Source organism: Oncorhynchus mykiss, chromosome 2 (assembly GCF_057628025.1).
Source record: "Oncorhynchus mykiss isolate SJ-2025 chromosome 2, ASM5762802v1, whole genome shotgun sequence".
NCBI classification, from domain to species: domain Eukaryota; kingdom Metazoa; phylum Chordata; class Actinopteri; order Salmoniformes; family Salmonidae; genus Oncorhynchus; species Oncorhynchus mykiss.
In genome coordinates, this window is record NC_143023.1 from 82,830,707 (window position 1) to 82,857,604 (window position 26,898).

A 26,898-nucleotide genomic window follows, 5' to 3' on the forward strand; every position below is an offset into this window, starting at 1 on the left:
ATGGCACACAACCATTGGTTGATGCAATGCAACGTCAAAGCAGGGGAACACGACCATTCTCTTCCTCAACTGCGCAGTCGATGACGTGGCACACAACCATTTGTTGATGCAATGCTGCAGTACGTCTGCAATGTAGTTGGCCTGGAATGCAACCAGTGTTTTTTGTGAGGATGTCGCTGACTAACTGTTGTGTGTTGAGCAGGAGGAGCTGGCAATGCTGAGGAGGCATCTGGAGGGAAGGGACGGAGAGCTGAGGAGGTTACACGACGAGACTGGGTTCAGAGGCATGACACCGGTTGGAATGGACATTGGAGACAGAGGTGACATCATGGGCCGCAGTTGACTTTCTATCTGTGTCTTTACTCAATGGGCCGGTTTCCCGGACACAGATTAGGCCTAGTTCTACACTGAAAGGTCTGTCCAATGGAGATCTGTGACACATGTTCCATTAAGCAAAGATAACATTTTGGTTACACTTTACTGAAAGCAGACAGGTATAATGCGTTATAACGTGTTATAAGCATGTATGAGCATTTGTCTTATTATTATGCTTATAATATATTATGTCTGATATTGCAGTTTGTCATATTTTGTAACCAATCCACATGATTTAAAAGAATACAGTCTTAATGAAACTGAAGTCGTCAGAAACTGAAGCCAGTAATTCTGTGTCCTGTTTAGTCTCTCACCCAGATGAAACTCTTAAATTGAGGCTGAAAGAGAAACGTAAGGTTATGCGTTTTATCAATTCTTGTATTTATTATTATTTGCTCTTGCTCATCTGTCCCCTGTTTGCATGTATGGGCATGAATGGTCCATCTGAACTTTGCTTGTCCATAACCCATTGGAAAGCTACTTAATACTGTGTATATACTCTGTGAAATCATTTTATCAGTTCAGCCACCGATATTTTAGAACTCAAATAAGTGAATGAAAAGATATCAGTGGTTTGTATTGCAGAAAGGTGTTTTGTCTTTATGTACTGTAAGAATGATAAAGTTAGTTGACTTAAATATCTTAAAGGTGCATTCTGTTAGTTCTCTGTCCTCCATGGCAACTAGATGAAGTTGAAACGTAAACGTGTAAAACACAACAAGAAATATGTTGTTCAAATTTATTCACCTGCTCTTCTTTGGTATTGTGATTGCAACGGTCCCAAAAGCTCTCTACACAACATATTGATTACAATGTAAATCTAATTTATGGATTGTGCCTTTAAGACTGCCCTAGGGATTTATAAATATATACGATGATAGACATGTCAAAACATCCCTTCCTCTCATCTGTTATGGTATAGATGCCCGCCCGCTCGCTCGCTGTTCAGTCTGTGCTCCCATCTTCCTGCTTTCTCCTTCAACCAACACCTCCTTCAACCACAGACCTCTCCTTCTCACCCTTTCCTTACTCTTCTCTCCTCTCACCACTTGCTCTCTCCATCAACACCCAGCGTGCTGTCTGCTAACCCTCATCGTCAGTCCATCATCCTTGTCATCTTCATGTCTTTATTGTGACAGCTATAGAAAAGCGCATTGACATAGTTTTACCCACCAAGTCCAAATCCTTCACCTCAAGGTTCCCTCAACTGTTAGATGTGGTGCTTATTTCACTGTGAGGCTAAGAAGTAGTTAGACTACATGGATAGGGAGTCAAAATGTCCAACCAGGAGGTCTCCCTGACTGTTTAGGTAGTGCTGTTGGATACTCAAATATATTGACAGCTCTCTAAATAATGTACTGTTGTACCATAGATCACTATGGATGAGTTAGTCAGAGGACCCCAGACAAACCTTTGCCCGGAGTTGACCCAGCTGTATATTCTCTAGCAAAAATCAATTTCTTTACCCTTCAGATGTGGAAGTGCAGAGAATGAAAAAAGCAGTGGAATCACTGATGGCAGCCAATGAGGAGAAGGTACAGTAAACTACAGTTGACCCCACCGCCCTCCATCATGATTCTTAGATGGTTAGTTTTATCAAGTTTGATCTTTGTGACCCCTCTGCCCCTGTAGGATCGTAAAATTGAGGAGTTGAGGCAGTCGCTGCTGCACTACAAGACGGTCCAGGACAGGAGTTCAATGCAAGGGAAGAAAGGTTTGAGAAACCATGTTCTCTCTCTAAAACAATGTGCTATTACCATGTTATTTTTCTAGGTGAGAAACACTCTTATCATTTGTTCAAGATCAAAGTAACACTACAAACAATGCTGAGTGACCTTGTGAATGATCAGTCGGATGCAGTTTAATGTTAGCAGTGATTTGTAAGAGCAGATAGAAATATTTTAAAAATTTGAACGTCAAAGCCTCATATCTGGCAGTGGGCTCCAATAGAATGGCCAACTCTGAACTCTCTCTCTGGGCTACATAAATATCTGCCTGATAAAAATAACTTTCATATTCCATTCCAGAGAAAACCCAAGACGGCGAGAGTGACGAGAGTAACAACGACAGCTCCCTCTCCATGATGTCAACGACAACCACCCTGGTTGCCATGGAGTCAGAGAGGCACGCTCTAGCCGGAGACGAGGAAGTAGCAGGGAAAAGCCCAGACGAGGTACAAGATGACATGTCATAACTAGTAAGCTTCATCCATAGAAATATATTGACTAGAACGGGTCAAGGCCCTCTGATCACAGAATGTCCTCAGAAAACGCCTTCAGATGTCCTCCAACCAATAAAACAGCTAGTTACACATTTTTGAACGAGGTGTTGAGTCACTGTCACTTTGTCAAATTAGGTTGATAACATTCAATATCACTTTGCAGTGACACTTTTGATGGTTGTCTGTTTTGAATTATGGCAAGCACTCTTTACTGCTCGTTACCCTTAATCTACTAAATTGTGACAACACTGACACAAGAAAGGTAAACTCTGGCATTTCTGGCGGTTGTACTTTACTAAATGTTCTTTTCCGTTTGGTCCTCTGCTTCATTGTGAAGCAGGAGATGCACTATGGAGCTACTGAAGTGTCTTCACCCACACCCAGCCCTTCAGTCCAGTCAGCATGCGATCCAAAAAGGGGGCCAGAGCTGGACCAACCTGAACCAGAGAGGTGAGCTGAACTAGAGATAATAATGTTCTATAATCCTCGAAACAACAGGCTTTATTTAAACCTGTGGGACAATTTCCAAATTTCCAAATGTCTGTCCAGTGCTGGGGTGTTTTCGCTAGGAATCAAACAGGAACGGACCTACCTGAATTTCCCCAATTCTTACTTTAGTCAACTTTTGTTTTTGCTACTTCCTGAAATGAGACTGGCCTTGGAAAAGGTCAATATCTAGGCGAGCTTTCATGCTTCATCTCGCCCTTAGCATAATAAATGTGGCATAATTGATGACATGTCGATACCACAAGGTCCAATGTGTCTAATAAGGGTGTATACATCCGCTTGAATGAGTAATAAGGCTTCCTTGGACAAATATTTATAGCCTCCACACCCAGGTTTGACCACAGCCAGTAAACAGTATAGCGTGCAGCAGACTGCTCGCAGCTTGTCCATGTTAGCATCGGGTTAGCATCCCAACACTTGTCTGTTTATCCCCTGCAGCGAGGCAGGGGGCCAGGAAGAGTCACAGGAGGCCCCCCTTTCATGTGATACTCTACAGTGAGTATGTCTATGGTGTGAAGCTGCATGTCATGTACGCTTCAAGCTTCTGTCAGAATTCCTTCCTCCCAAAGGTCAGCAGTTCAGTACATATGTTGGCCAGATGTTGTTAATGTTCACTGTGATGAGCTTTGTCATTTCAGGACCCTGGATAGCCCCAATTCAGGGAGTCAGGACAACTTGTATGTCAGCAACAGCGAAAAGGTAAAGAGATTTCTATATATTTTTTTTTATATATATTTAAATTTTACCCCCCTTTTTTCTCCACAATTTCGTGGTATCCAATTGTTAGTAGCTACTATCTTGTCTCATCGCTACAACTCCCGTACGGGCTCGGGAGAGACGAAGGTTGAAAGTCGTGCGTCCTCCGATACACAACCCAACCAAGCCGCACTGCTTCTTAACACAGCGCGCATCCAACCCGGAAGCCAGCCGCACCAATGTGTCGGAGGAAACACCGTGCACCTGGCAACCTTGGTTAGCATGCACTGCTGCGCCCGGCCCGCCACAGGAGTCGCTGGTGGGCGATGAGACAAGGATATCCCTACCGGCCAATCCCTCCCTAACCCGGATGGCGCTATGCCAATTGTGCGTCGCCCCACTGACCTCCTGGTCGCGGCCGGTTACGACAGAGCCTGGGCGTGAACCCAGAGTCTCTGGTGGCACTGCGCCACCCGGGAGGCCCAGAGATTTCTGATGAATTCTAAAGTCCTCAGTCAATTTCACCACTAACACTCCATCTCATCATCTGTGGCAGATTACATTGGTGATGGACGAAAAGCCAACAGAGTCTTTTCTCTGTGGTCTTCTATCCAAATTTCAGTCAGACACTTTTTTGCTCATCTTCTCTTTATCATTCTTTATATTCTCTTCCTTTTTGTCTCTTCCGTCTTGTTAGAAAGCCTCCTGAAGGTTAGCATCCTCAGTAAGGCTAATGTTTATGAGTGTGTGTAGGGATGGACTTGGGTACTGGAATGGACGACAAAGTATGATCTTTAACGAGAGCTCACATTTTTTTCAAATACTGTAAAACTATTTGGTGGAATGTGCTTTGTGGCAAGTGAAATGTTATTTGACCCTAGCCAATGCTTCCCACAGTTGGGTCAAGTTGGCTGGATGTCCTTCTTGATACACATGGGAAAATGTTGAGCATGAAAAACCCAGCAGCGTTGCAGTTCTTGACACAATCAAACCGGTGCACCTGGCACCAACTGCCATACCCCATTCAAAGTCACTTCAATCTTGTCTTGCCCATTCAACCTCTGAATGGCACACGTACACAATCCATGTCTCAAGGCTTAAAAATCCTTCTTTAACCTGTCTTCTCCCCTTCATATACACTGATTGGAGTGGATTTAACATGTGACCTCAATAAGGGATCATAGCTTTCACCTGGTCAGTGTGTTGCTAATGTTTTGGACACTCTGTGTAAATGCCTATAAAAACATATATCTAAATGATGGGATACACACGCTACATTCCTTGCCAAATGACAACAGTTTTATCACACATTCAAAATGGACTGGTTGATTGAAGTAGGAAATATCTGTTCCAAAATGAGCTGCAGTTATGGAATAATTTTGTCCTGTCCATTTTCTGCTTAAGCTACTTTGCGAACTGCTAATACTATTTAAAATTGACTAGCCTAGGCCCCAAACTCAATTCTGGACCTTGAAGCCAGTTTCACTGCATTGTTTTATTGTTCCCCTCTAATCAGGGACTGATTTAGACCTGGGACACCAGGTGCTTGCAATTAATTATCGGGTAGAACAGAAAACCAGCAGGCTCTGGACCTTGTAGGATAATGTTAAATACCCCTGGCCTAGGTTATAACCCACCTAAACATGGACAGGATCCACACGGAAAATATGCAAAAACATTACCGGTAGGTTGATCAAGCAGAGCGTATTTTCATCAGAATCATTAAGAATATGCTTACTCCCCAAACATAAAATGGGTGTCTTGACTGGAAATAAGTACAGCCATAGGCTTCTTCAAGCTATCGCCACTACCTCATTTATTTCATTTTATTTTATTGAATATCCAAAACATACAATGTACTTGTAGTGAGGCCGCTCAACGACTACATCATACCAGTCATCCAACAGACTCCCATTCAGAGTGACACACAGAAGCATCCAGGGTCAATGCCCTGCTCAAGGGCACGTCGACAGATCTCCCACAAGGCCAAAACCGGGGACCCGAATCCGCCAATATTTCCCCTCCCCCACAGTTCCCCAAGAGCTACCCCTCAACCATCCGAGACCCCTCCCACAGGAAAAAAAATACAAATAATTCCATTCCCCACCCCCAATGCACCAACAACTAAGAAAATGAACTAAAGAGAGAAAAAGACAAGACAGAAAACAATGCAAATAAAGGACAACTAAAATCATAACAGCAAGGCCAACTGTATATGTTTGAGTGCATGCCTGGCACTATTTACATGTGTATGTGTGTATTTGAATGAGTGTGTGTGTATATGCATGTGTACAAACACCTGCACGGCATCAGCCTCAGGCAAATCGGCATTAGCTGTAAAAACACTGCCTTTCATTATCATTCAAACTGTTTTACTATGTTTTATTTTGACTTTTTAATTTTTATAATTTTATCTTTGACCATCATTCAATCCCCCGCCCAGCAACTCCTGTCCCACTTGTCTCCAATTCCACATCCCAACCCTCAGCTTCCCTCAGCCCATCCCACCCATCTCTGCTCATCTCCACTACTGAGGCTACTGCCTTTTGGAAGATTGTGTTCCACAATAACCAGTTGATATTACGGTTTCAATAAATTAATATTAAATGGCACTTTCTTTTTTATTGACTGAATATACAGTATATGGGGCAATTAGGATGTGTTATCTGTAATGGTTATGATAAATTAGTCATTGTTCCGATCTGTTGGGGCAGGTAGCCTAGTGGTTAGAGCGTTGGACCAGTTACCGAAAGGTTGCAGGATCAAATCCCCGAGCTGACAAGGTACAAATCTGTTGTTCTGCCCCTGAATAAGGCAGTTAACCCACTGTTCCTAGGCCGTCATTGGAAATAAGAACTTGTTCTTAACCGACTTGCCTAGTTAAATAAAAATACATATATACATGCGCAGAGAGAAATTCCATTGCGTGTTACATATAAAATAAATTAATTAATATTTATTAATTTGAGTACTTGAAATAAAATCTGAGTACTCTCGAACAGCAAAAAAAAAAAGGTTTTATTCCTATCCGTGTGTGTGTCACCTTGGTTTCGTTGCATGCGTTTGATTGCCTTTTATCACATTCAATTGAAATGTATGACTTTACACTTTAAGCCAACTCTGCACTGTATGGTATTTTCAAATCCAATTTCCCATAGATTGTTTTATATGTTACTGCGTGTTTGATGTGACATGGTTCTGGCGTTGTGTGCACTGATTTGGCAGATAGCGGCTATTTTGAAGAATAATTTTACTTGCAATGATTGTCATGTTTGTTTCCTTAGTTGAATGCACTGATTGTAAGTTGCTCTGGATAAGAACGTCTGCTAAATGACGGAAATGTAAATTTGATCTGTCAGCTCTTTTCTGCTACTGTTCAGAATAAGGCTGTGGAGGAGATCAGTAAGATCAGCGAGCGCCCGCCCAAGTCTCCCTCTTCGTCTCACCCCGTGACCACGGAGGATGACCGCTTCGGTAACAAGAAGGCTCGCTCCTCCTTCGGCCGGGGCTTCTTCAAGATCAAGGGAGGCAAGAGGACAGCCAGCACCCCTAACCTGGGTAAGAGATGGATGGCCTGGTGTGGGTGGATGAGCTCTGGGTCTCAGGTGGAAGCTTTGTGGTAACAGATCCCATATTCACAAAGCGTATCAGACCACGAGTGTTGATCTAGGATCCGGTCCTCCCCACCCGTATAATCTTTTTCATTAAGATCTAAAAGGCCAAACTGATCCTAGTTTAGCACTCCTACTCTGAGATGCTTTATGAATTAGGCCCAGATACTGTATAACACTGCTACTCACTGCTTTCTTCCTTCTAACTCTGCTTCTTTTGTGCTCTTTTCACTTGTATGATGTGGTATCTTGTGCATTTTGACCAATTCATGTTAGGTATGATTAGATTTGTGAGATGGTAGTCTTTTTTTTTTATTCTTAAAGAAAATACACTTCATTACCAAAAGTATATGGACATCTGCTCTTCGAACATCTCATTCCAAAATCATGGGCATTAATATGGAGTTGATCCCCCTTTGCTGCTATAACAACCTCCACTCTTCTGATAGGGCTTTCCACTAGATGTTGGAACATTGCTGTGGGGACTTGCTTCCATTCAGCCACAAGAGCATTAGTGAAGTTGGGCACTGATGTTAGGCGTGTAGGCCTGGCTCATTCTTTGTTCCAATTCAGTCGGTGTTCGATGGAGTGGAGGTCAGGGCTCTGTGCAGGCCAGTCAAGTTCTCGACAAACAATTTCTATATGGACCTTTTTGTGCACTGGGGCATTGTCATGCTGAAACAGGAAAACTTCCCCAAACTGTTACCACAAAGTTGGAAGCACAGAATTGTCTAGAATGTCATTGTATGCTATAGCATTAAGATTACCCTTCACTGGAATGAAGGAGCCAAAACCATTAAAAACAGCCCCAGACCATTATTCCTCCTCCACCAAACTTTACAGTTGCCACTATCCATTAGGGCAGGTAGCGTTCTCCTGGCATCCTCAAAGTCCAGATTCGTCCGTCGGACTGACATGATGAAGCGTCATCACTCCAGAGAAAATCTACCCACCTCTCTTGAGTCCAATGGCGGCGAGATTTACACCACTCCAGCCGAAGCTTGGCATTGCGCATGGTGATCTTAGGCTTGTGTGCGGCTGCTCGGCCATGGAAACCCATTTCATGAAGCTCCCGACTAACAGTTCTTGTGCTGACATTGCTTCCAGAGGCAGTTTTGAACTCGGTAGTGATTGTTGCAACAAAGGACAGACGTTTTTACGCGCTTCAGGGGTCCTGTTCTGTGAGCTTGTGTGGCCTACCACTTAGCGGCTGAGCCGTTGTTGCTCCTAGACATTTTCACTTCACAATAACAGCACTTCCAGTTGACCGGGGCAGCTGTAGCAGGGCAGACATTTGACGAACTGACTTGTTGGAAAAGTGACATCTTATGACGGTGCCACATTGAAAGTCATTGAGCTCCTCAGTAAGGCCATTCTACTGCCAATGGTTGTCTCTGGAGATTTTATGGCTTTGTGCTCGATTTGATACACCTGTCAGCAATGGGTGTAGCCAAATAGCCAAATCCACTATTTTGAAGGGATGTCCACATACTTTTGTGTATATATATTTTGGGTGTTTCTGCCACTTAATTCAGACAGTAAGGAACTTAGAGGGGTAGACAGGCAAGTGAGAGAAATGGTGGAAACAGTGTCGTGACGTGCTGGGGAATGTTACCATTACAGCGCTGCACAGCCTTTTGGTTTATTCTGAAGTCTGAGTGGTTCTTAACAAAGAGCTTGGTTTTTCTATGCAGCTTTAAATGTTTATTTTTATTTTATTTTTTATGTTCTCCAAAACCACACCCATATTTAAAATACATACATACATACTTCTCCCGGTCTAATTATGAAAATTTAGCCTATAGTGTGTGCGCTTTGTAGTTGTTATATATGCATCTTATCTGTCTCCTCCTCCTACAGTTATACTGTGACTCTCCCCTGTTGTTTTTTACCTTCGGTAACCTTTGACCTCTGTCTTGTTCCTCTCATGTCATGTCTGCTTTCTGTAACACATTGTGAAGATCGTAGCCGGAGTGCGAGTGCGCCTATGCTAGGTACAGTATAATGGAGCCATCATGTCCTCAGGGCAAGGCAGTATGGCCTCGCTAGGGGAATTACCACTACTGGATATGACCCTTGACCTCATAACATTCCCTCCATCCCCTTCCTTCCCAAACCCTCTCAACCAACTGTTGAATTTCTACTTTCACCTAACTCACAAACGTTATGTGAGCTGAACTGTCTTTTGTAATTTAATTTCATAAATCATGATTCTCCCCAGACTAAGTAAAAAAAAAATGTACAATTTCTTTCTTTGTTGGGTGACGGCTCTATATGGAAAATGAGTTGAAGGTGACTTCTACATATTCTTTAAGGATGCTGGTGTTGATAGAGATGTAAGGGTAGATATATATAATTCATGATTAACCCAAGTCTTATGCTAGGTCTTGGTGGTGACCTTGTAATTTCAAGACTTAATGATGCATGCTCATGTAGATATAACTTGGGAGTTCTCACATAGGTTTGAATTTCCACTCTAAACATTTGAAAAGAGGTTACTTACTCTCCGGCAACCATTAGCCCATGGCAAGGCATTATCGTTGCTGCTATTTTGGTATATAATTCTACAGTAGCTACAGTAGACATCCTCACATGCAACCACACCCATGTTACCAGCAATTGTTCAGAGGCAAGCAGCTTTGCAACATGGCTGGATTACATCAAAGATCAGAGCCTTTTTTGTATGTTTTGTTCTGTGTGTCGGCAAACTGCTTGTATATGCTCATTTCTATTTCTGTTCAAACTCCCCTCGCAACAAACCATATCCCGGTTTTCTAACCAGATGTCATCTGCAGTGATGTTCCCTGATAGTCTTCATGAAGTACATTTCTTTATGTGAATGTTATGTTCTTCCTGATGTTTTGGCTCTTATCAGTTGATATGCTGTTCACTATTCCTGAAAGCTAAATTCAACTCCAAATATTCAAATAACCTTTTTCTTAAACCCACTAAACACAGTTAGATACTGATTATGTTGTGGTTTCCTAACTTAGACCACCTCACTCTCCCATGTACAAGTTGAGTTCAGTGAAGCGGTCATGCATGCTGTAACCAGAGGCCTAGTGAGTCTCATTTAGGAATATGTGTGTGTGCATGAATTACACTCTTTAGCTCTCGAGTGGCGCAGCTGTCTAAGGCACTCCACCTCCGTGATAGAGGCGTCAGTACAGACCCTGGTTCGATTCCGGGCTGTATCACAACTGGCCGTGATCGGTTGTGATACACAACCGGCCCTGATCGGTTGTGATGCACAATTGACCCAGCGTCGTCCGGGTTAGGGGCGGGTTTGACCTGGGAGTGGCCGTCATTGTAAAATAAGAGTTTGTTCTTAACTGACTTGCCTAGTTAAATAAAGGTTCAATAAATAAACACTCTGTTCAAGATTTAGGATGCCTCCAATATCTCTTCAAGTATAATATTGACATTTGAATTGTACGCATGTTTTGCCTATACACCAGTGGACAACTAGTCTTTGACTACAACTAAAATAAAATAACTCTTTAGTGCTTCAGGAGTCTCCACTCCATTGCATGCAGATATTAACAGATTCAAATCAAACTTTATTTGCCACGTGCTGAATACAACAAGTGTAGACCTTACTGTGAAATGTTTACTTGCAAGCCTTTAACCACCAGTGCAGTTCAAGAAATAGTTAAGAAAATATTTACCAAATAAACTAAAGTATCACAATAAAATAACAATAATGAGGCTAGATACAGGGGGCACCGGTACTGAGTCAGTGTGTGGGGGTACAGGTTAGTTGAGGTCATTTGTACATGTAGGTGGGGGTGAAGTGATTATGCATAGATAATAAAAAGTGAGTAGCATTGCCTGGGTATTAGTGTTATACCATCCCTATGATTTCTCTGTCTGGGAGTTGTGTGGCTGGCTATAGGGTGTTTCTGGGCCACAGCCTCTGGCCCTGAGATGCAGATATCTGTGCATGGCTGCATCTGAAATGACATCCTATTCCCTACAGGTGAGGAATCTTTGACCGGTTTTTCACAGCAAAAAGTAATCCTGCAGCAACAGTAAATGTGGATTATAATGAATGGATATTTTTGTAGGGGTCGATACATTTTTATTTGGGGCAAATCAAGTCTAACATTTTAAAGTGAAAATGACACATTTAGAATCCTTTTTAAACCTACAAGTTTGCATTTCCTGCTGTGCAGAACATTTCCTACAACAACAGGAAGATCAATTTAAGATCCTACACCTGATTTTATGTTGCACTACTTTTGACCAGAGCCAAAAGGATGCTATTTTGGATGCACCCCATGACTGTCACCATGGTGACATGGCGGTGCTGATGTCCTGTTGTCATTGCTGATGTCCTGTTTCTACAGCTGAGACAGAGCGAGAGGAGGGCACTGACCATCTGGACCTGGCCGGTCTACCCCAGAGGTCAGCCAACAGCGACAGCACCAACACACTGACCAGTGTGACCTCCACTACATCCCCTGAGTGCAAGAAGAAGTCCAAAGGAATCAAGGGGCTCTTTGGAAAGTAAGTGTTAAAGTTGTTTGGTACAGAACTCTTGATGACACTGTCCTTTAAGACATCAATATTGAGGTTGGGTGCCTGGGTCATTTTCATTAGGCACCAAAACAGAAGGATACTGACTGAAACGGGGAGGGAGTACTTGAACTTGTTCAATACAAAATGTTTTTTGTTTTTTTCTGTTGCAAAACATTTAGCTACGGTGTGCCCTAATGAATACAACCCTGGTTAATATTGATCTGATTTAAAACTCTGAATTAAGTCTTGACTAATCAAAAAACTAAGCTGGCAATATAAGGAAGAGAAACATGTTTTGTGTATTCTTTTATAATAAAAAAAAAATTAATGCTTTCAGCTATGCTAACCCCACCGCATCCATGGTACATTCGTTTGGAGTCATGACCAGACTTGAATTTAAATTATGTATTTGAATTTTTTGTAAAAACAAATTAAGGCTGAGGAGAAGTCAGTCCACCACGTTCAACCTGGATGACAACCTATCAGAGGCGGTCGAGTTCAAGAGAGGCGGAGTCCGAGCCACAGCAGGTCCCAGACTGGGCTGGTCCCGTGACCTACAGCGATTACCCAAGAAGTTAGTGTGCACTGTGATTTCACCTTGAATTAATGAGAAACAAGTTTTTGTGCTCAGTGCACTCCCGTTGAGCACTGAGAAACATAATGTGCGTCACTTGGCTTTCCTTTAGCTTTCTGTGTGGTGAAATACACAGAGGAAAAACAATGCTAGAAATGACTTTCTCTTACACTACTCTTATCCAATCATGTAGCCTGGTCCCAGATTTGTTGGTGATTTCTTGCCAACTCCTACAGGCATAGAGAGCCTAGCCAGATCTGGGACCAGGCTATGTGATGAAAAGGAAGTTGAATCTAAACTAGTCCGGTTTTGCGTCCTACCACGGTCAAGTCATTGTTAGAAGGCAATACTGTCTTCCTTTATGAACGGGTGACCCACTTTAAGCCAACATGTCCTCATTCTTTCGCTCGTAGTGACCTGGACACCCCGTTTGCCCGATGGTCCAAGGAGCAGGTGTGTGACTGGCTGCAGGAGCAGGGACTAGGGCTCTACCTGAACATGGCCCGCGTGTGGATCTCTTCTGGACAGACTCTGCTGCAGGGCTCACAGCAGGACCTAGAGAGGGTGAGCACTGAGCAGGAGAGATTGTATCTCAATGAGACTAACCTGTATGAATAAAAACACTTGGACTCCACAGTACAGCCAGATGTCATTTGTATGGATCCCCTGAGGCAATTCGCCCCATTAGGGTTGTGGTTGACGCTACCGAGGTGTAAAACATTTATTGATGTATTCATTCTACTGTAAGTTAAGGACCTTAAATATGTGTCAAATAATCATGTAAGGGATGGGTTCAATAATGGGATGGGTCTCTCTGGGTGACTTTACACATAAATGAAAATATTATTCATTCAGCACTTTATGGTTAACCTAGGCACTGCCTCTCTTTATTCTCTGGCCAAAAATACTGTACTCTATGACCGGAGAAAGTGGATGGAACTAATTCTCTGTTCTGTCCTGGGGGTGTGGCTCTGGGTGGTTGTGTGTGTGTTTGTTTGTTTGTTTAGGAGCTGGGCATTAAACACCCGCTGCACAGGAAGAAGCTCCAACTGGCCCTGCAGGCCCTGGGCTCTGAGGAGGATGACAACAAGGGCAAACTGGACTACAACTGGGTGACCAGTGAGTAAATGAATGCCAGTATGGGAGTCATGGTTAATACTGGGGTTTTACTATGCTTAACATCTCATGTTGTCAATTTATATGGTGGGAGTTTCAAATTAATTGGAATCCAATTAACAAGTCCTGAATTTGATTAAAGTGCTCTCGAGATGTACGTTTTGATTATTTGATTTCTAATGGGAAATTGACTGGCAGGTTGACACATCCCCCCTCTCTCTCCCTCATCTCCTCCCATAGGGTGGCTGGATGACATTGGCCTGCCTCAGTATAAGACCCAGTTTGATGAGGGGAGGGTGGACGGCCGCATGCTACACTACATGACAGTAGTGAGTGTCGAAGAGATAGACACGCACACACTGACACTCCTGTCCTCAGGCCATGCATGGATAGGCCTGATCAGATTCAGAGCCACAGATTCAGATACTGTATGGCTCTAGGCCTAATGATCACACTGCCAGTTCACATTAAGCTGAACAGACTGTACAGCATGGACTACAGAGTGTGATTAGTAACACTGGAGGCCTAGTCTCACCGTCTGTGGATGCAATGACTACACAATGGCTCGAAACAAGACGGCAAAAACAAACACTAGCCATATACCACACTACTATTAGTACAATCAAATAGAATCTCATCAGATTGTTGGACCTTACCTGCTGGGAAATAGTTTTTTCTTTGCACAATGGTAAAATCCTCACTAACTCAATGTAGGAGTCCTCCTGCTAACTATTTCCATCTGACCTGACATTCTTTTTAACATTCTTGCACCTGTGTCCTCTGTCAGGATGACCTGCTATCTCTGAAGGTGGGCAGTGTGCTCCACCACCTCAGCATCAAGAGAGCCATTCAGGTGCTGCGCCTCAACAACTACGAGCCCAACTGCCTGCGCCGACGGCCCTCTGACGAGGTAGGTCCACCGGTTGTTTTCAGTAGTCCCCAAATAGAAGAAAACGGGCACCTTTTTGCTTTCTGTTGCAAATGTTTTAAATAGTTTTCCGGTGTGTGCCCTAATGAAGACAACCCTGGTTCCAGGAATACATGAACATTAGTCACTTTTTGTTATGTACTTCTTCAAGCTAAACAAGTATTTAACAAATATTGGCATGCAATCATTTGGTCTGTTGATAAACACATTATTTTCTCTCTCCGTCTCCTGATTGGTCAGAACAACATCACGCCAGCAGAGATCTCCCAGTGGACCAATCACAGAGTGATGGAGTGGCTGAGATCAGTGGACCTGGCGGAGTATGCCCCCAACCTGAGGGGCAGCGGCGTTCACGGGGGACTCATGGTAAGAGAGAATTATCAGAGGTCTGTGATCAGGTTTAATGTGGCCCACAGTGGTCTTGGTAAAATAAGACCAATGTTTTTTGTTGTTTTTGAAAAATGACCAAATGCCTAAAACCAGTTGGCGACGACATAGAAATGACAATGGGGTTTTATCTTAGAACGGGATGCGTCTCAACCTAGCTCACATCTCATAATGTTCCCTCTTCCCCCAGGTGCTGGAGCCACGGTTCAACGTGGAGACTATGGCCCTGCTGCTGAACATTCCCCCCAACAAGACCCTGCTGCGGAGGCATCTGGCCACCCACTTCAACCTGCTGGTGGGCTCTGAGGCCCAGGGGCTCAAACAGGATTGTCTGGAGAATCCTGACTACACCCTGCTCACCGCCACCGCCAAGGTCAAGGTAGGGGTCAAAAGTAATGCACAATATAGGGAATAGGGCGTATTTTGGATGCAACCATGGTTTTTGGTAAGGAGTGATGAAGACGTGTGTTTGGGTGTGGTAAGATTGTTTTCATGTGTTTGACACTGGTTTTGGTTATGAGCTGTGGTCTCAATTTATAATCATTTGAGAAATCTGTTCCCACCAGCCGAGGAAGATGTCGTTCGGGAGCTTCGGCAGCCTGAGGAAGAAGAGGCAGGATGATAGTGAGGAGTATGTCTGCCCCATGGACGTGGAGATGCCAAAGGGACGTAGCTTCCAGAAAGGCTATGAGCTTCAGCTCTACGAGGACGACATTGACCGGCTAGAGCAGGTAAACTTTTTAGTCGGGTCTTAAGTCTGTTTGTGCTGTCTTGCCAACTCCTATGGTCGTTGTCAGACCAAGCATTTTGGCAAAGCATTTCTCTGTAAAGGTTGCATGGTGCTCAGTACACACTTACTAAGTTCTCCAAGTAATTAGTAAGTCATCTCATCAATACTAAGATTCAACCTCCACCTTTTAGATTGTTCTCTCCTCGATGTTTCCAGTCTGCCTGTATTACATACAGACCTTTTTGGTCGTTCACTGCCGTAACAGGAGATGGCAGCACTGCCTAGTTTCTATATTCGCTCAGAGCAGCTGCACAGACAGGTCTTCTTAATAATGGTGTTGTGTCAAACCATATCTGTTATTGCAGATGGAGGACTCAGAGGGAACTGTGAGGCAGATAGGAGCTTTCTCCGAGGGCATCCAAAACTTGACGGTAAGAAGGAATCTTTTATTTTTTTCTGTTTTAATTGTGCTTAAGTGTTATGTTGATATGGTTTGTGGATAACAATATTTAGGGTATAAGCGCTACGGTGCCTTCAAGAAGTATTCATACCACATGATGTATTACAAAAAAATGTACAGCCTGAATTCAAAATTGGTGACACTTTTTTTTTTCATCTACACACTACCCCATAATGCCAAAGTGAAAACATGTTTTTATTTTAGCAAATGTATTGAAAATGAAATCAAGATTTCTCATTTACATAAGTATTCACACCCCTATGCTTTGACATTCCAAATTGAGCTCCTGTGCATCCGTTGTCTTTTGATCCTCGTTGAGATGTCACGAGAACTTGGTTGGAGTCCACCTGTGGCCAATTCAGTCGTTTGGACATGATTTAGAAAGAAACACCTTTCTAGAAAAGGTCCCAAAGTTGTCAGAGCAGAAACTATACCATGAAGTCCAAGGAACTAGAATTGTGATGAGGCATATTTCATTTTCAATACATTTGCAAACATTAAAAAATATATTTTTAATTGTCATTATTGTGTGTAAATAGGTGAGCTAAAAGCATCTATTAAATCAATTTTAAATTGTGGAATAAGTCTAGGCGTATGAATACTTTCTGAAGGCACGGTATAAATATATAAGGGATTTGTGACATAAATATAGGTTCTAGAGGTCGACCGATTATGATTTTTCAACGCTGATACCGATTATTGGAGGACCAAAAAGAGCCGATACCTATTAATCGGCCTCTTTTTTTATTTATTTGTAATAATGACAATTGCAATAATACTGAATGAACACTTATTTTAACTTAGACTTAGACTTACATCAATAAAAATCCATTTAGCCTCAAATAAATAATGAAACATGTTCAATTTGGTTTAAATAATTCAAAAACAAAGTGTTGGAGAAGTAAATGTACAATATGTGCCATGTAAAAAAGCTAACGTTTGAGTTCCTTGCTCAGAACATGAGAACATATGAAAGTTGGTGGTTACTTTTAACATGAGACTTCAATATTCCAAGGTAAGAGGTTTTAGGTTATAGTTAATATAGTATTTATAGGACTATTTCTCTCTATTCCATTTGTATATCATACAGTGGGGCAAAAAAGTATTTAGTCAGCCACCAATTGTGCAAGTTCTCCCACTTAAAAAGATGAGAGTGGCCTGTAATTTTCATCATAGGTACACTTCAACTATGACAGACAAAATGAGGATAAAAAATCCAGAAAATGACATTGTAGGATTTTTAATGAATTTATTTGCAAATTATGGTGGAAAATAAGTATTTGGTCACCTACAAACAAGCAAGATTTCTGGCTCTCACAGACCTGTAACTTCTTCTTTAAGAGGCTCCTCTGTCCTCCACTCGTTACCTGTATTAATGGCACCTGTTTGAACTTGTTATCAGTATAAAAGACACCTGTCCACAACCTCAAACAGTCACACTCCAAACTCCACTATGGCCAAGACCAAAGAGCTGTCAAAGGACACCAGAAACAAAATTGTAGACCTGCACCAGGCTGGGAAGACTGAATCTGCAATAGGTAAGCAGCTCGGTTTGAAGAAATCAACTGTGGGAGCAATTATTAGGAAATGGAAGACATACAAAACCACTGATAATTTCCCTCGATCTGGGGCTCCACGCAAGATCTCACCCCGTGGGGTCAAAATGATCACAAGAACGGTGAGCAAAAATCCCAGAACCATACGGGGAGACCTACTTAATGACCTGCAGAGAGCTGGGACCAAAGTAACAAAGCCTACCATCAGTAACACACTACGCCGCCAGGGACTCAAATCCTGCAGTGCCAGACGTGTCCCCCTGCTTAAGCCAGTACATGTCCAGGCCCGTCTGAAGTTTGCTAGAGAGCATTTGGATGATCCAGAAGAAGATTGGGAGAATGTCATATGGTCAGATGAAACCAAAATATAACTTTTTGTTAAAACCTCAACTTGTCGTGTTTGGAGGACAAAGGATGCTGAGTTGCATCCAAAGAACACCATACCTACTGTGAAGCATGGGGGTGGAAACATCCTGCTTTTGGGTTTGTTTTTCTGCAAAGGGACCAGGACGACTGATCCGTGTAAAGGAAAGAATGAATAGGGCCATGTATCATGAGATTTTGAGTGAAAACCTCCTTCCATCAGCAAGGGCATTGAAGATGAAACGTGGCTGGGTCTTTCAGCATGACACTGATCCCAAACACACCGCCCGGGCAACAAAGGAGTGGCTTCGTAAGAATCATTTCAAGGTCCTGGAGTGGCCTAGCCAGTCTCCAGATCTCATCCCCATAGAAAATCTTTGGAGGGAGTTGAAAATCCATGTTGCCCAGCAACAGCCCCAAAACATCATTGCTCTAGAGGAGATCTCCATGGAGGAATGGGCCAAAATACCAGCAACAGTGTGTGAAAACCTTGTGAAGACTTACAGAAAACGTTTCACCTCTGTCATTGCCAACAAAGGGTATATAACAAAGTATTGAGATAAACTTTTGTTATTGACCAAATACTTATTTTCCACCATAATTTGCAAATAAATGTATTAAAAATCCTACAATGTGATTTTCTGGATTTTTCTTCCCTCATTTTGTCTGTCATAGTTGAAGTGTACCTATGATGAAAATTACAGGCCTCTCTCATCTTTTTAAGTGGGAGAACTTGCACAATTGGTGGCTGACTAAATACTTTTTTGCCCCACTGTATACATATATATCATATACCTTCTTATAGGCACTATAGTATTGCCAGTGTAACAGTATAGCTTCCGTCCCTCTCCTCGCCCATACCTGGGCTCGAACCAGGAACACATTGACAACAGCCACACTCAAAGCAGCGTTACCCATTGCTCCACAAAAGCCGCGGCCCTTGCAGGGGAATAACTAGTCCAAGTCTCAGAGCGAGTGATTAGTGCGCACCCCTCTAACTAGCTAGCCATTTCACATCGGTTACACCAGCCATTAGGCTGATAGGCTTGAAGTCATAAACAGTGCTGTGCTTGCGAAGAGCTGCTTGCAAAACGCACGAAAGTGCTGTTTGAATGAATGCTTACGAGCCTGCTGCTGCCTACCATTGCTCAGTCAGAATGCTCTATCAAATCATAGACTTAATTATAACATAACACACAGAAATACGAGGCTTTGGTCATTTTAATATGGTCGAATCCAGAAACTATAATTTCGAAAACAAAACGTTTATTATTTCAGTGAAATACGGAACCGTTCGGTGTTTTATCTAACGGGTGGCATCCCTAAGTCTAAATATTCTTGTTACATTGCACAACCTTGAACGTTATGTCATAATTACGTAAAATTCTGGCAAATTAGTTCGCAATGAGCCAGGCTGCCCATACCCTGACAATGCGTGCAATGAACGCAAGAGAAGTGATACAATTTCACCTGGTTAATATTGCCTGCTAACCTGGATTTATTTTAGCTAAATATGCAGGTTTAAAAATATATACTTCTGTCTATTGATTTTAAGAAAGGCATTGGTGTTTATGGTTAGGTACAGTCGTCCAACGATTGTGTTTTTTCCGCAAATGCACTTTTGTTAAATCATCCCCCAGCGTTGCATCGTTTATATGCAACGCAGGACACGCTAGATAAACTAGTAATATCATCAACCATGTGTAGTTATAACTAGTGATTATGATTGTTTTTTATAAGATAAGTTTAATGCTAGCTAGCAACTTACCTTGGCTTCTACTGCATTCGCGTAACAGGCAGGCTCCTCGTGGAGTGCAATGAGAGGCAGGTGGTTAGAGCGTTGGACTAGTTAACTGTAAGGTTGCAAGATTGGATCCCCGAGCTGAAAAGGTGAAAATCTGTCGTTCTGCCCCTGAACAAGGCAGTTAACCCACCGTTCCTAGGCAGTCATTGAAAATAAGAATGTGTTCTTAACTGACTTGCCTAGTTAAATAAAGGTATTTTAAAAAAATCTGATTGTTATGAAAACTTAATCGGCCCTTCCGATTAATCGGTCGACCTCTAAGTTCTTACATTTCTTCTCCAGTATTAATTTCTTATTTCATGCATTGTGTCCCTGTGTTTCCAGAGCATGCTGAAAGACGATGAATTTTTCAAGGAGATCTCCAACTCACCCAACCCCAGCATAACAGATGACGATTCCAACATGTGACGCTGACCGTCTCCATGTGACCCTGTTCCCTAGTGTTGTTGTGAACGAAACAGTCTCCACTAGCAGACCAGGATTCAAATACTATTTGAAATCATTTCAAATACTTCAGCTGTGCTTGGTTGAGCTTGCCTGTTGGAATACAATGGGAATAGAAAAGTCTGCCCATCTAGCACTCCAGGCAGGCTAAAGCAAACGCTCAACAGATTTCAACCCGGGTCCTCCACTAGCACACACTCCAGACTCCACCGTAACCCCTACAACCCTCGCAGAGCAAGCACCAGATCTCCTTTTAGTATTTTAGATGAGGTATAAAAAAATATAGATTTTAAAGAAATACAAGACCATGTCTGATGTCATGTGAACTGACAAACTCCTCTGTTTTTGTAAGGTGCCAATCCATTTTAACTGACCTATTGGGAGAGGATGTATTTCAAAGCAATACGCCACCATAGTTTGCCTACCAGCTGGATACTGGAGACATTTGTAATCCTTGTTTGTATACTGGCCATCTTTCTGTGGAATTAAGTATTAATATCAATATCTGATACACTTTTTTTTTTACAGTAAGATGTACTATAGGACTATTGCAAAATCTAATATATCATTTTAAAGAATATATTTGGCTTTTGAACGAAGTTACTGTCGACAGAAAAATAACGGTATAATGCTGTGCAGATTTGCCCAAGTTAAGTGGTATGCCCCAAAACAATTGATATGGTTTATGCAGAAAACCAGACTATTAGCTGCATCATTACTATACTTTCAACATATCGCGCCATATCCTAGACACTCCCAGTAATGGTGTTTCTTTGCATGCATTGGCACCAATACTGTACTGTATGCATTTTAGTACAATACACAGTTCAATGCATTTGATTCCTGTTAAGTGTCATCATTGCATGTTATTGAAGCCTTTCTTGTAGCCAAAATGTTGTACACCTGCCAACAGAAGACAGACTTTGTTTTATCATTGTACTGAGAACTATTCTTAAAAATTGCCAAATAGCATAGTTATTTTCCAAGTATTGTAGCTAGCCTGGGTGCCTGTCTGTTTCTGCTCTCTTGCCAACTCCTAATGGAATTGTCATGCCAAACATATTGTTTGGAGTGACAAGGAGTTGACGGAGTAGAAAGTGACTGGCACCCAGGCTACGTTGTAGCATGTTGAGAGAGCAATGCAAGAATGTCTCAAAAGCAAAGATACTATTATGGAACGCCCTAACCACATGAGAAGAAAGTGTATACTGTGTACTGGTTGAGGTTTTACCCATTTCTAGGGTTAATAAAGTAATTTAAACCAAGTGATGTCTTTCAATGATCAGGTAGGAGGCTTGGAAATGTAGAACATAAAGTGTATGGGTCAATTTTGCTCCGCAGTGCAGATTCAATACCATTTAAAAGCATCCATGTTCGTACAGACCCATATTTTTGTCAACACGTACAGACCCTTATTTTTGTTAGTAGTTGCCCAAATTGAACAACTGTGTACACTGTATCCTACCCATTGTGTGCACTTTAAATTAAAGGTTTGACAAGCTATTATTTGCAGCATGATGAACATGAACACGCATTAAAAATAAAATGCATTAGGGGCAGGAGCATTGCTCCTCCAGTTCTGTTCAGGCAGAAGTAAAGTATGCTATTCATGTGAAACCATAACTGAGCCACCTCATTCACAGCTGGCTGCTATTGATGTAGTCTGAACAATGTGTTTTGCATGGAAATCCTCTTGATCTTCCAGCATGATATATTGGTGCTGAGCTGAACCTTGGATAATACTGTGACTCCATAATGAAGGAATGACTAGAGGTTTCATTGAAGGAAAATAACACACTCATCTAAGAGTCTTGTAAATGGTTTTAGTATTTTTGATTGTCTTTAAAATTTTGTCTCTGATGGGGGAACACTTTTTCATTAGCTCTACAGTCGTGGCCAAAAGTTTTGAGAATGACACAAATATAAAATTTGCCTCAGTTTGTATGATGGCAATTTGCATATACTCCAGAATGTTATGAAGAGTGATCAGATGAATTGCAATGAATTGCAAAGTCCCCCTTTGCCTTGCAAATTAACTGAATCCCCAAAAAACATTTCCACTGCATTTCAGCTCTGCCGCAAAAGGACCAGATGACATCGTGTCAGTGATTCTCTAGTTAACACAGGTGTGAGTGTTGATGAGGACAAGGCTGGAGATCACTCTGTCATGCTGATTGAGTTCGAATAACAGACTGGAAGCTTCAAAAGGAGGGTGGTGCTTGGAATCATTGTTCTTCCTCTGTCAACCATGGTTACCTGCAAACATGTGCCGTCATCATTGCTTTGCACAAAAAGGGCTTTACAGGCAAGGATATTGCTGCCAGTAAGATTACACCTAAATCAACCATTTATCGGATCATCAAGAACTTCAAGGAGAGCGGTTCAATTGTTGTGAAGAAGGCTTCAGGGCGCCCAAGAAAGTCCAGCAAGAGCCAGGACCGTCTCCTAAAGTTGATTCAGCTGTGGGATCGGGGCACCACCAGTACAGAGCTCGCTCAGGAATGGCAGCAGGCAGGTGTGAGTGCATCTGCACACACAGTGAGGTGAAGACCTTTGTAGGATGGCCTGGTGTCAAGAAGGGCAGCAAAGAAGCCACTTCTCTCCAGGAAAAACATCAGGGACAGACTGATATCCTGCAAAAGGTACAGGGATTGGAGTGCTGAAGACTGGGGTAAAGTCATTTTCTCTGATGAATCCCCTTTCCGATTGTTTGGGGCATCCGGAAAAAAGGTGGTCCGGAGAAGACAAGGCGAGCGCTACCATCAGTCCTGTGTCATGCCAACAGTAAAGCATCCTGAGACCATTCATGTGGGGTTGCTTCACAGCCAAGGGAGTGGGCTCACTCACAATTTTGCCTAAGAACACAGCCATGAATAAAGAATGGTACCAACACATCCTGCGAGAGTAACTTCTCCCAACCATCCAGGAACAGTTTGGTGATGCACAATGCCTTTTCCAGCATGATGGAGCACCTTGCCATAAGGCAAAAGTGATAACTAAGTGGCTCGGGGAACAAAACATCGATATTTTGGGTCCATGGCCAGGAAACTCCCCAGACTTGTGGTCAATCCTCAAGAGGCAGGTGGGCAAACAAAAACACACAAATTCTGACAAACTCCAAGCATTGATTATGCAAGAATGGGCTGCCATCAGTCGGGATGTGGCCCAGAAGTTAATTGACAGCATGCTAGTGCGGATTGCAGAGGTCTTGAAAAAGAAGGGTCAACACTGCAAATATTGAGTCTTTGCATCAACTTCATGTAATTGTCAATAAAAGCCTTTGACACTTGTGAAATGCTTGCAATTATACTTCAGTATTCCATAGTAACATCTGACAAAAATATCTAAAGACACAAGCAGCAAACTTTGTGGAAATTAATATTTGTGTCTTCTCAAAACTTTTGGCCACGACTGTGGACTAAAAATGTTTGCTCTAGGTTAAATTTGAGATTTGAGATTTGAGTAGAATAAGTTGATGATTGCTACCAACATGGGCCTGGGAAACTCAGGGAGCTGGCTGAGGAGATCCTGAGGCAGAGGGACATCAAGTCTCAGGTCTTGTCCCGGGCATCTCTCTATGTAGCCGGCCAGTTGAGGAACTCCCTGGATTTCCAGGAACCCCAGAACCAGCTACAACCCAGCCTGGGCACCCCCAATGACATCTTCCTGGTCCAGTTCATATTTTCCTGCATAGAGCAGGGTCTCTACAACTGTATTGTCACCAGCAAGATGACCTTAACAGCAGAGCCTGTTGCTGGGGGTGGACTGGCTCTGGGGCCTGATGGGGAGGGGGGGATCCTTTTATTTTATTTTTATTTCACCTTTATTTAACCAGGTAGGCCAGTTGAGAACAAGTTCTCATTTACAACTGCAACCTGGCCAGGAAAAAGCAAAGCAGGGAGACAACAACAACACAGAGTTACACATGGGATAAACAAACGTACAGTCAATAACACAATAGAACAATCTATGTACAGTGTGTGCAAATGTAGAAGATTAGGGTAATAAATAGGCCATAGAAGTGACATAATTACAATTTAGCATTAACACTGGAGTGATAGATGTACAGATGATGATGTGCAAGTAGAGCTACTGGGGTGCAAAATAGCAAGAACATAAATGATATGGGGATGAGGTAGTTGGGTGTGCTATTTACAGATTGATTGTGTACAGGTTCAGTGATCAGTAAGCTGCTCTGACAGCTGATGCTTAAAGTTAGAGAGGGAGATATAAGAGTCCAGCTTCAGAGATTTTTACAATTCATTCCAGTCATTGGCAGCAGAGAACTGAAAGGAAAGGTGGCAAAAGGAAGTGTTGGCTTTGGGGATGACCAGTGAAATATACCTGCTGGAGGGTGTGCTACTGGTGGGTGTTGCTATGGTGACCAGTGAGCTAAGGCGGGGCTTTACCTTGCAAAGACTTATAGATGACCTGGAGCCAGTGGGTTTGGCAACGAATATGTAGCAATGGCCAGCCAACGAGAGCATACAGGTCACAGTGGTGTGTATTATATGGGGCTTTGGTGACAAAACGGATGGCACTGTGATAGACTATATCCAATTTGCTGTGTAGAGTGTTGGAGGCTACTTTGTAAATGACATTGCCGAAGTCAAGGATCGGTAGGATAGTCAGTTTTACGAGGGTAGTTTGGCAGCATGAGTGAAGGAGACTTTGTTGCGAAATAGGAAGCCGATTCTTGATTTAATTTTGGATTGGAGATGTTTAATGTGAGTCTGGAAGGAGAGTTTACAGTCTAACCAGACACCTAAGTATTTGTAGTTGTCCACATATTCTAAGTCAGAACTATCCAGAGTAGTGATGCTAGTTGGGCGGGTGGGTGCGGGCAGCAATCGGAAGAAAAGCATGCATTTAGTTTTACATGCTCTTAAAAGCAGTTTGAGGCCACGGAAGGAGTGTTGTATACAATTGAAGCTCGTTTGGAGGTTTGTTAGCACAGTGTCCAAAGAAAGAACAGATGTATACAGAATGGTGTCATCTGCATAGAGGTGGATCAGAGAATCACCGGCAGCAATATCGACATCATTGATATATACAGAGAAAAGTGTCGGTCTGAGAATTGAACCCTGTGGCACCCCCATAGAGACTACCAGAGGCCCGGACAACAGGCCCTCCGATTTGACACACTGAACTCTATCTGAGTAGTAGTTGGTGAACCAGGCAAGGCAGTCATTTGAGAAACCAAGGCTGTTGAGTCTGCCGATAAGAATGTGATGATTGACAGTCGAAAGTATTGGCCAGGTCAATGAAGACGGCTGCGCAGTACTGTCTTTATCGAAAGTGGTAATGATCTCGTTTAGGACCTTGCGTGGCTGAGGTGCACCCGTGAACAGCTCGGAAACCAGATTGCATAGTGAAGAAGGTACGGTGGGATTCGAAATGGTTGGTGATCTATTTGTTCCCTTGGCTTTCGAAGATTTTAGAAAGGCAGGGCAGGATGGATATAGGTCTATAAAAGTTTGGGTCTAGAGTGTCTCCCCCTTTGAAGAGGGGGATGACCGTGGCAGCTTTCCAATCTTTGGGGATCTCAGACGATACAAAAGAGAGGTTGAACAGGCTAGTAATTGGGGTTGTAAATATTTCGGGTGATCATTTTAGAAAGAGAGGGTCCAGATTGTCTAGCCCAGCTGATTTGTAGGGATCCAGATTTTGGAGCTCTTTCAGAACATCAGCGGTCTGGATTTGGGTGAAGGAGAAGCGGAGGGGGCTTGGGCAAAGTGCTGCAGGGGGTGCAGAGCTGTTGGCCGGGGTAGGGGTAGAAAAATGCTTATTGAAATTATCGATAATGGTAGATTTATCGGTGGTGACATTGTTTCCTAGCCTTAGTGCAGTGGTTAGCTGGGAGGAGGTGCTCTTATTCTCCATGGACTTTACAGTGTCCCAAAACCTTTTGGAATTAGTGTTACAGGATGCACATTTCTGTTTGAAAAAGCTAGCCTTAGCTTTCCTAACTGACTGTGTATATTGGTTTCTGACTTCACTGAAAAGTTGCTTAATGCAGGGGCTATTCGATGCTAATGCAGAACGCCACAGGATGTTGTTGTGCTGTTCAAGGGCAGTCAAGTCTGGGGGATCCAAGGGCTATATCTGTTCTTAGTTCTACGGTTTTTGAAAGGGGCATGCTTATTTAAGATGGTGAGGAAAGCACTCTTAAAGGGAATCCAGTCATCCTCTACTGACGGGATGAGGTCAATATCCTTCCAGGATACCCGGGCCAGGTCGATTAGAAAGGCCTGCTCGCTGAAGTGTTTTAGGGAGTGTTTGACAGTGATGAGGGGTGGTTGTTTGACCGGGGACCCATTACAGACACAGGCAATAAGGCATTGATCGCTGAGATCCTGGTTGAAGACAGCAGAAGTGTATTTAGAGAGCAAGTTGGTCAGAATGATATCTGAGGGTGCCCATGGTTACGTATTTAGGGTTGTACCTGGTAGGTTCCTTGATCATTTGTGTGAGATTGAGGGCATCTAGCTTAGATTTTAGGACAGCCTGGGTGTTAAGCATATTCCAGTTTAGGTCACTTAACAGTATGAACTATGAAGATAGATGGGGGGGTAATCAATTCACATATGGTGTCCAGGGCACAG

At 42.8% G+C, this 26,898-nt stretch overlaps 1 protein-coding gene across 17 annotated transcripts in view; it reads left to right on the top strand.

Annotated features, from left to right (window-relative positions):
- The window catches only part of ppfibp1b (PPFIA binding protein 1b), a 59,888-nt gene extending 38,330 nt beyond the window's left edge, over positions 1–21,558 (top strand). For 3 of the 17 annotated variants that reach the window (XM_036956779.2, XM_090209514.1, XM_090209523.1), the window contains 20 exons: positions 203–320; positions 682–726; positions 1,849–1,910; positions 2,008–2,089; positions 2,403–2,548; positions 2,937–3,046; positions 3,542–3,598; positions 3,742–3,802; positions 7,180–7,357; positions 11,760–11,919; positions 12,368–12,505; positions 12,919–13,069; positions 13,513–13,624; positions 13,862–13,950; positions 14,409–14,531; positions 14,790–14,915; positions 15,127–15,315; positions 15,503–15,667; positions 16,032–16,097; positions 20,174–21,558. In XM_036956779.2, coding sequence (XP_036812674.2) covers positions 203–320; positions 682–726; positions 1,849–1,910; positions 2,008–2,089; positions 2,403–2,548; positions 2,937–3,046; positions 3,542–3,598; positions 3,742–3,802; positions 7,180–7,357; positions 11,760–11,919; positions 12,368–12,505; positions 12,919–13,069; positions 13,513–13,624; positions 13,862–13,950; positions 14,409–14,531; positions 14,790–14,915; positions 15,127–15,315; positions 15,503–15,667; positions 16,032–16,097; positions 20,174–20,257 — 2,262 coding nt within the window. In that variant the 3' untranslated portion in view covers positions 20,258–21,558. Of the gene's footprint in view, positions 1–202; positions 321–681; positions 727–1,848; positions 1,911–2,007; positions 2,090–2,402; positions 2,549–2,933; positions 3,047–3,541; positions 3,599–3,741; positions 3,803–7,179; positions 7,358–11,759; positions 11,920–12,367; positions 12,506–12,918; positions 13,070–13,512; positions 13,625–13,861; positions 13,951–14,408; positions 14,532–14,789; positions 14,916–15,126; positions 15,316–15,502; positions 15,668–16,031; positions 16,098–20,173 lie in introns of all 17 variants that reach the window. The other 14 variants (XM_090209529.1, XM_090209573.1, XM_090209576.1 and 11 more) reach the window with 7 other exon arrangements.
- Positions 21,559–26,898: the final 5,340 nt, after the last annotated feature.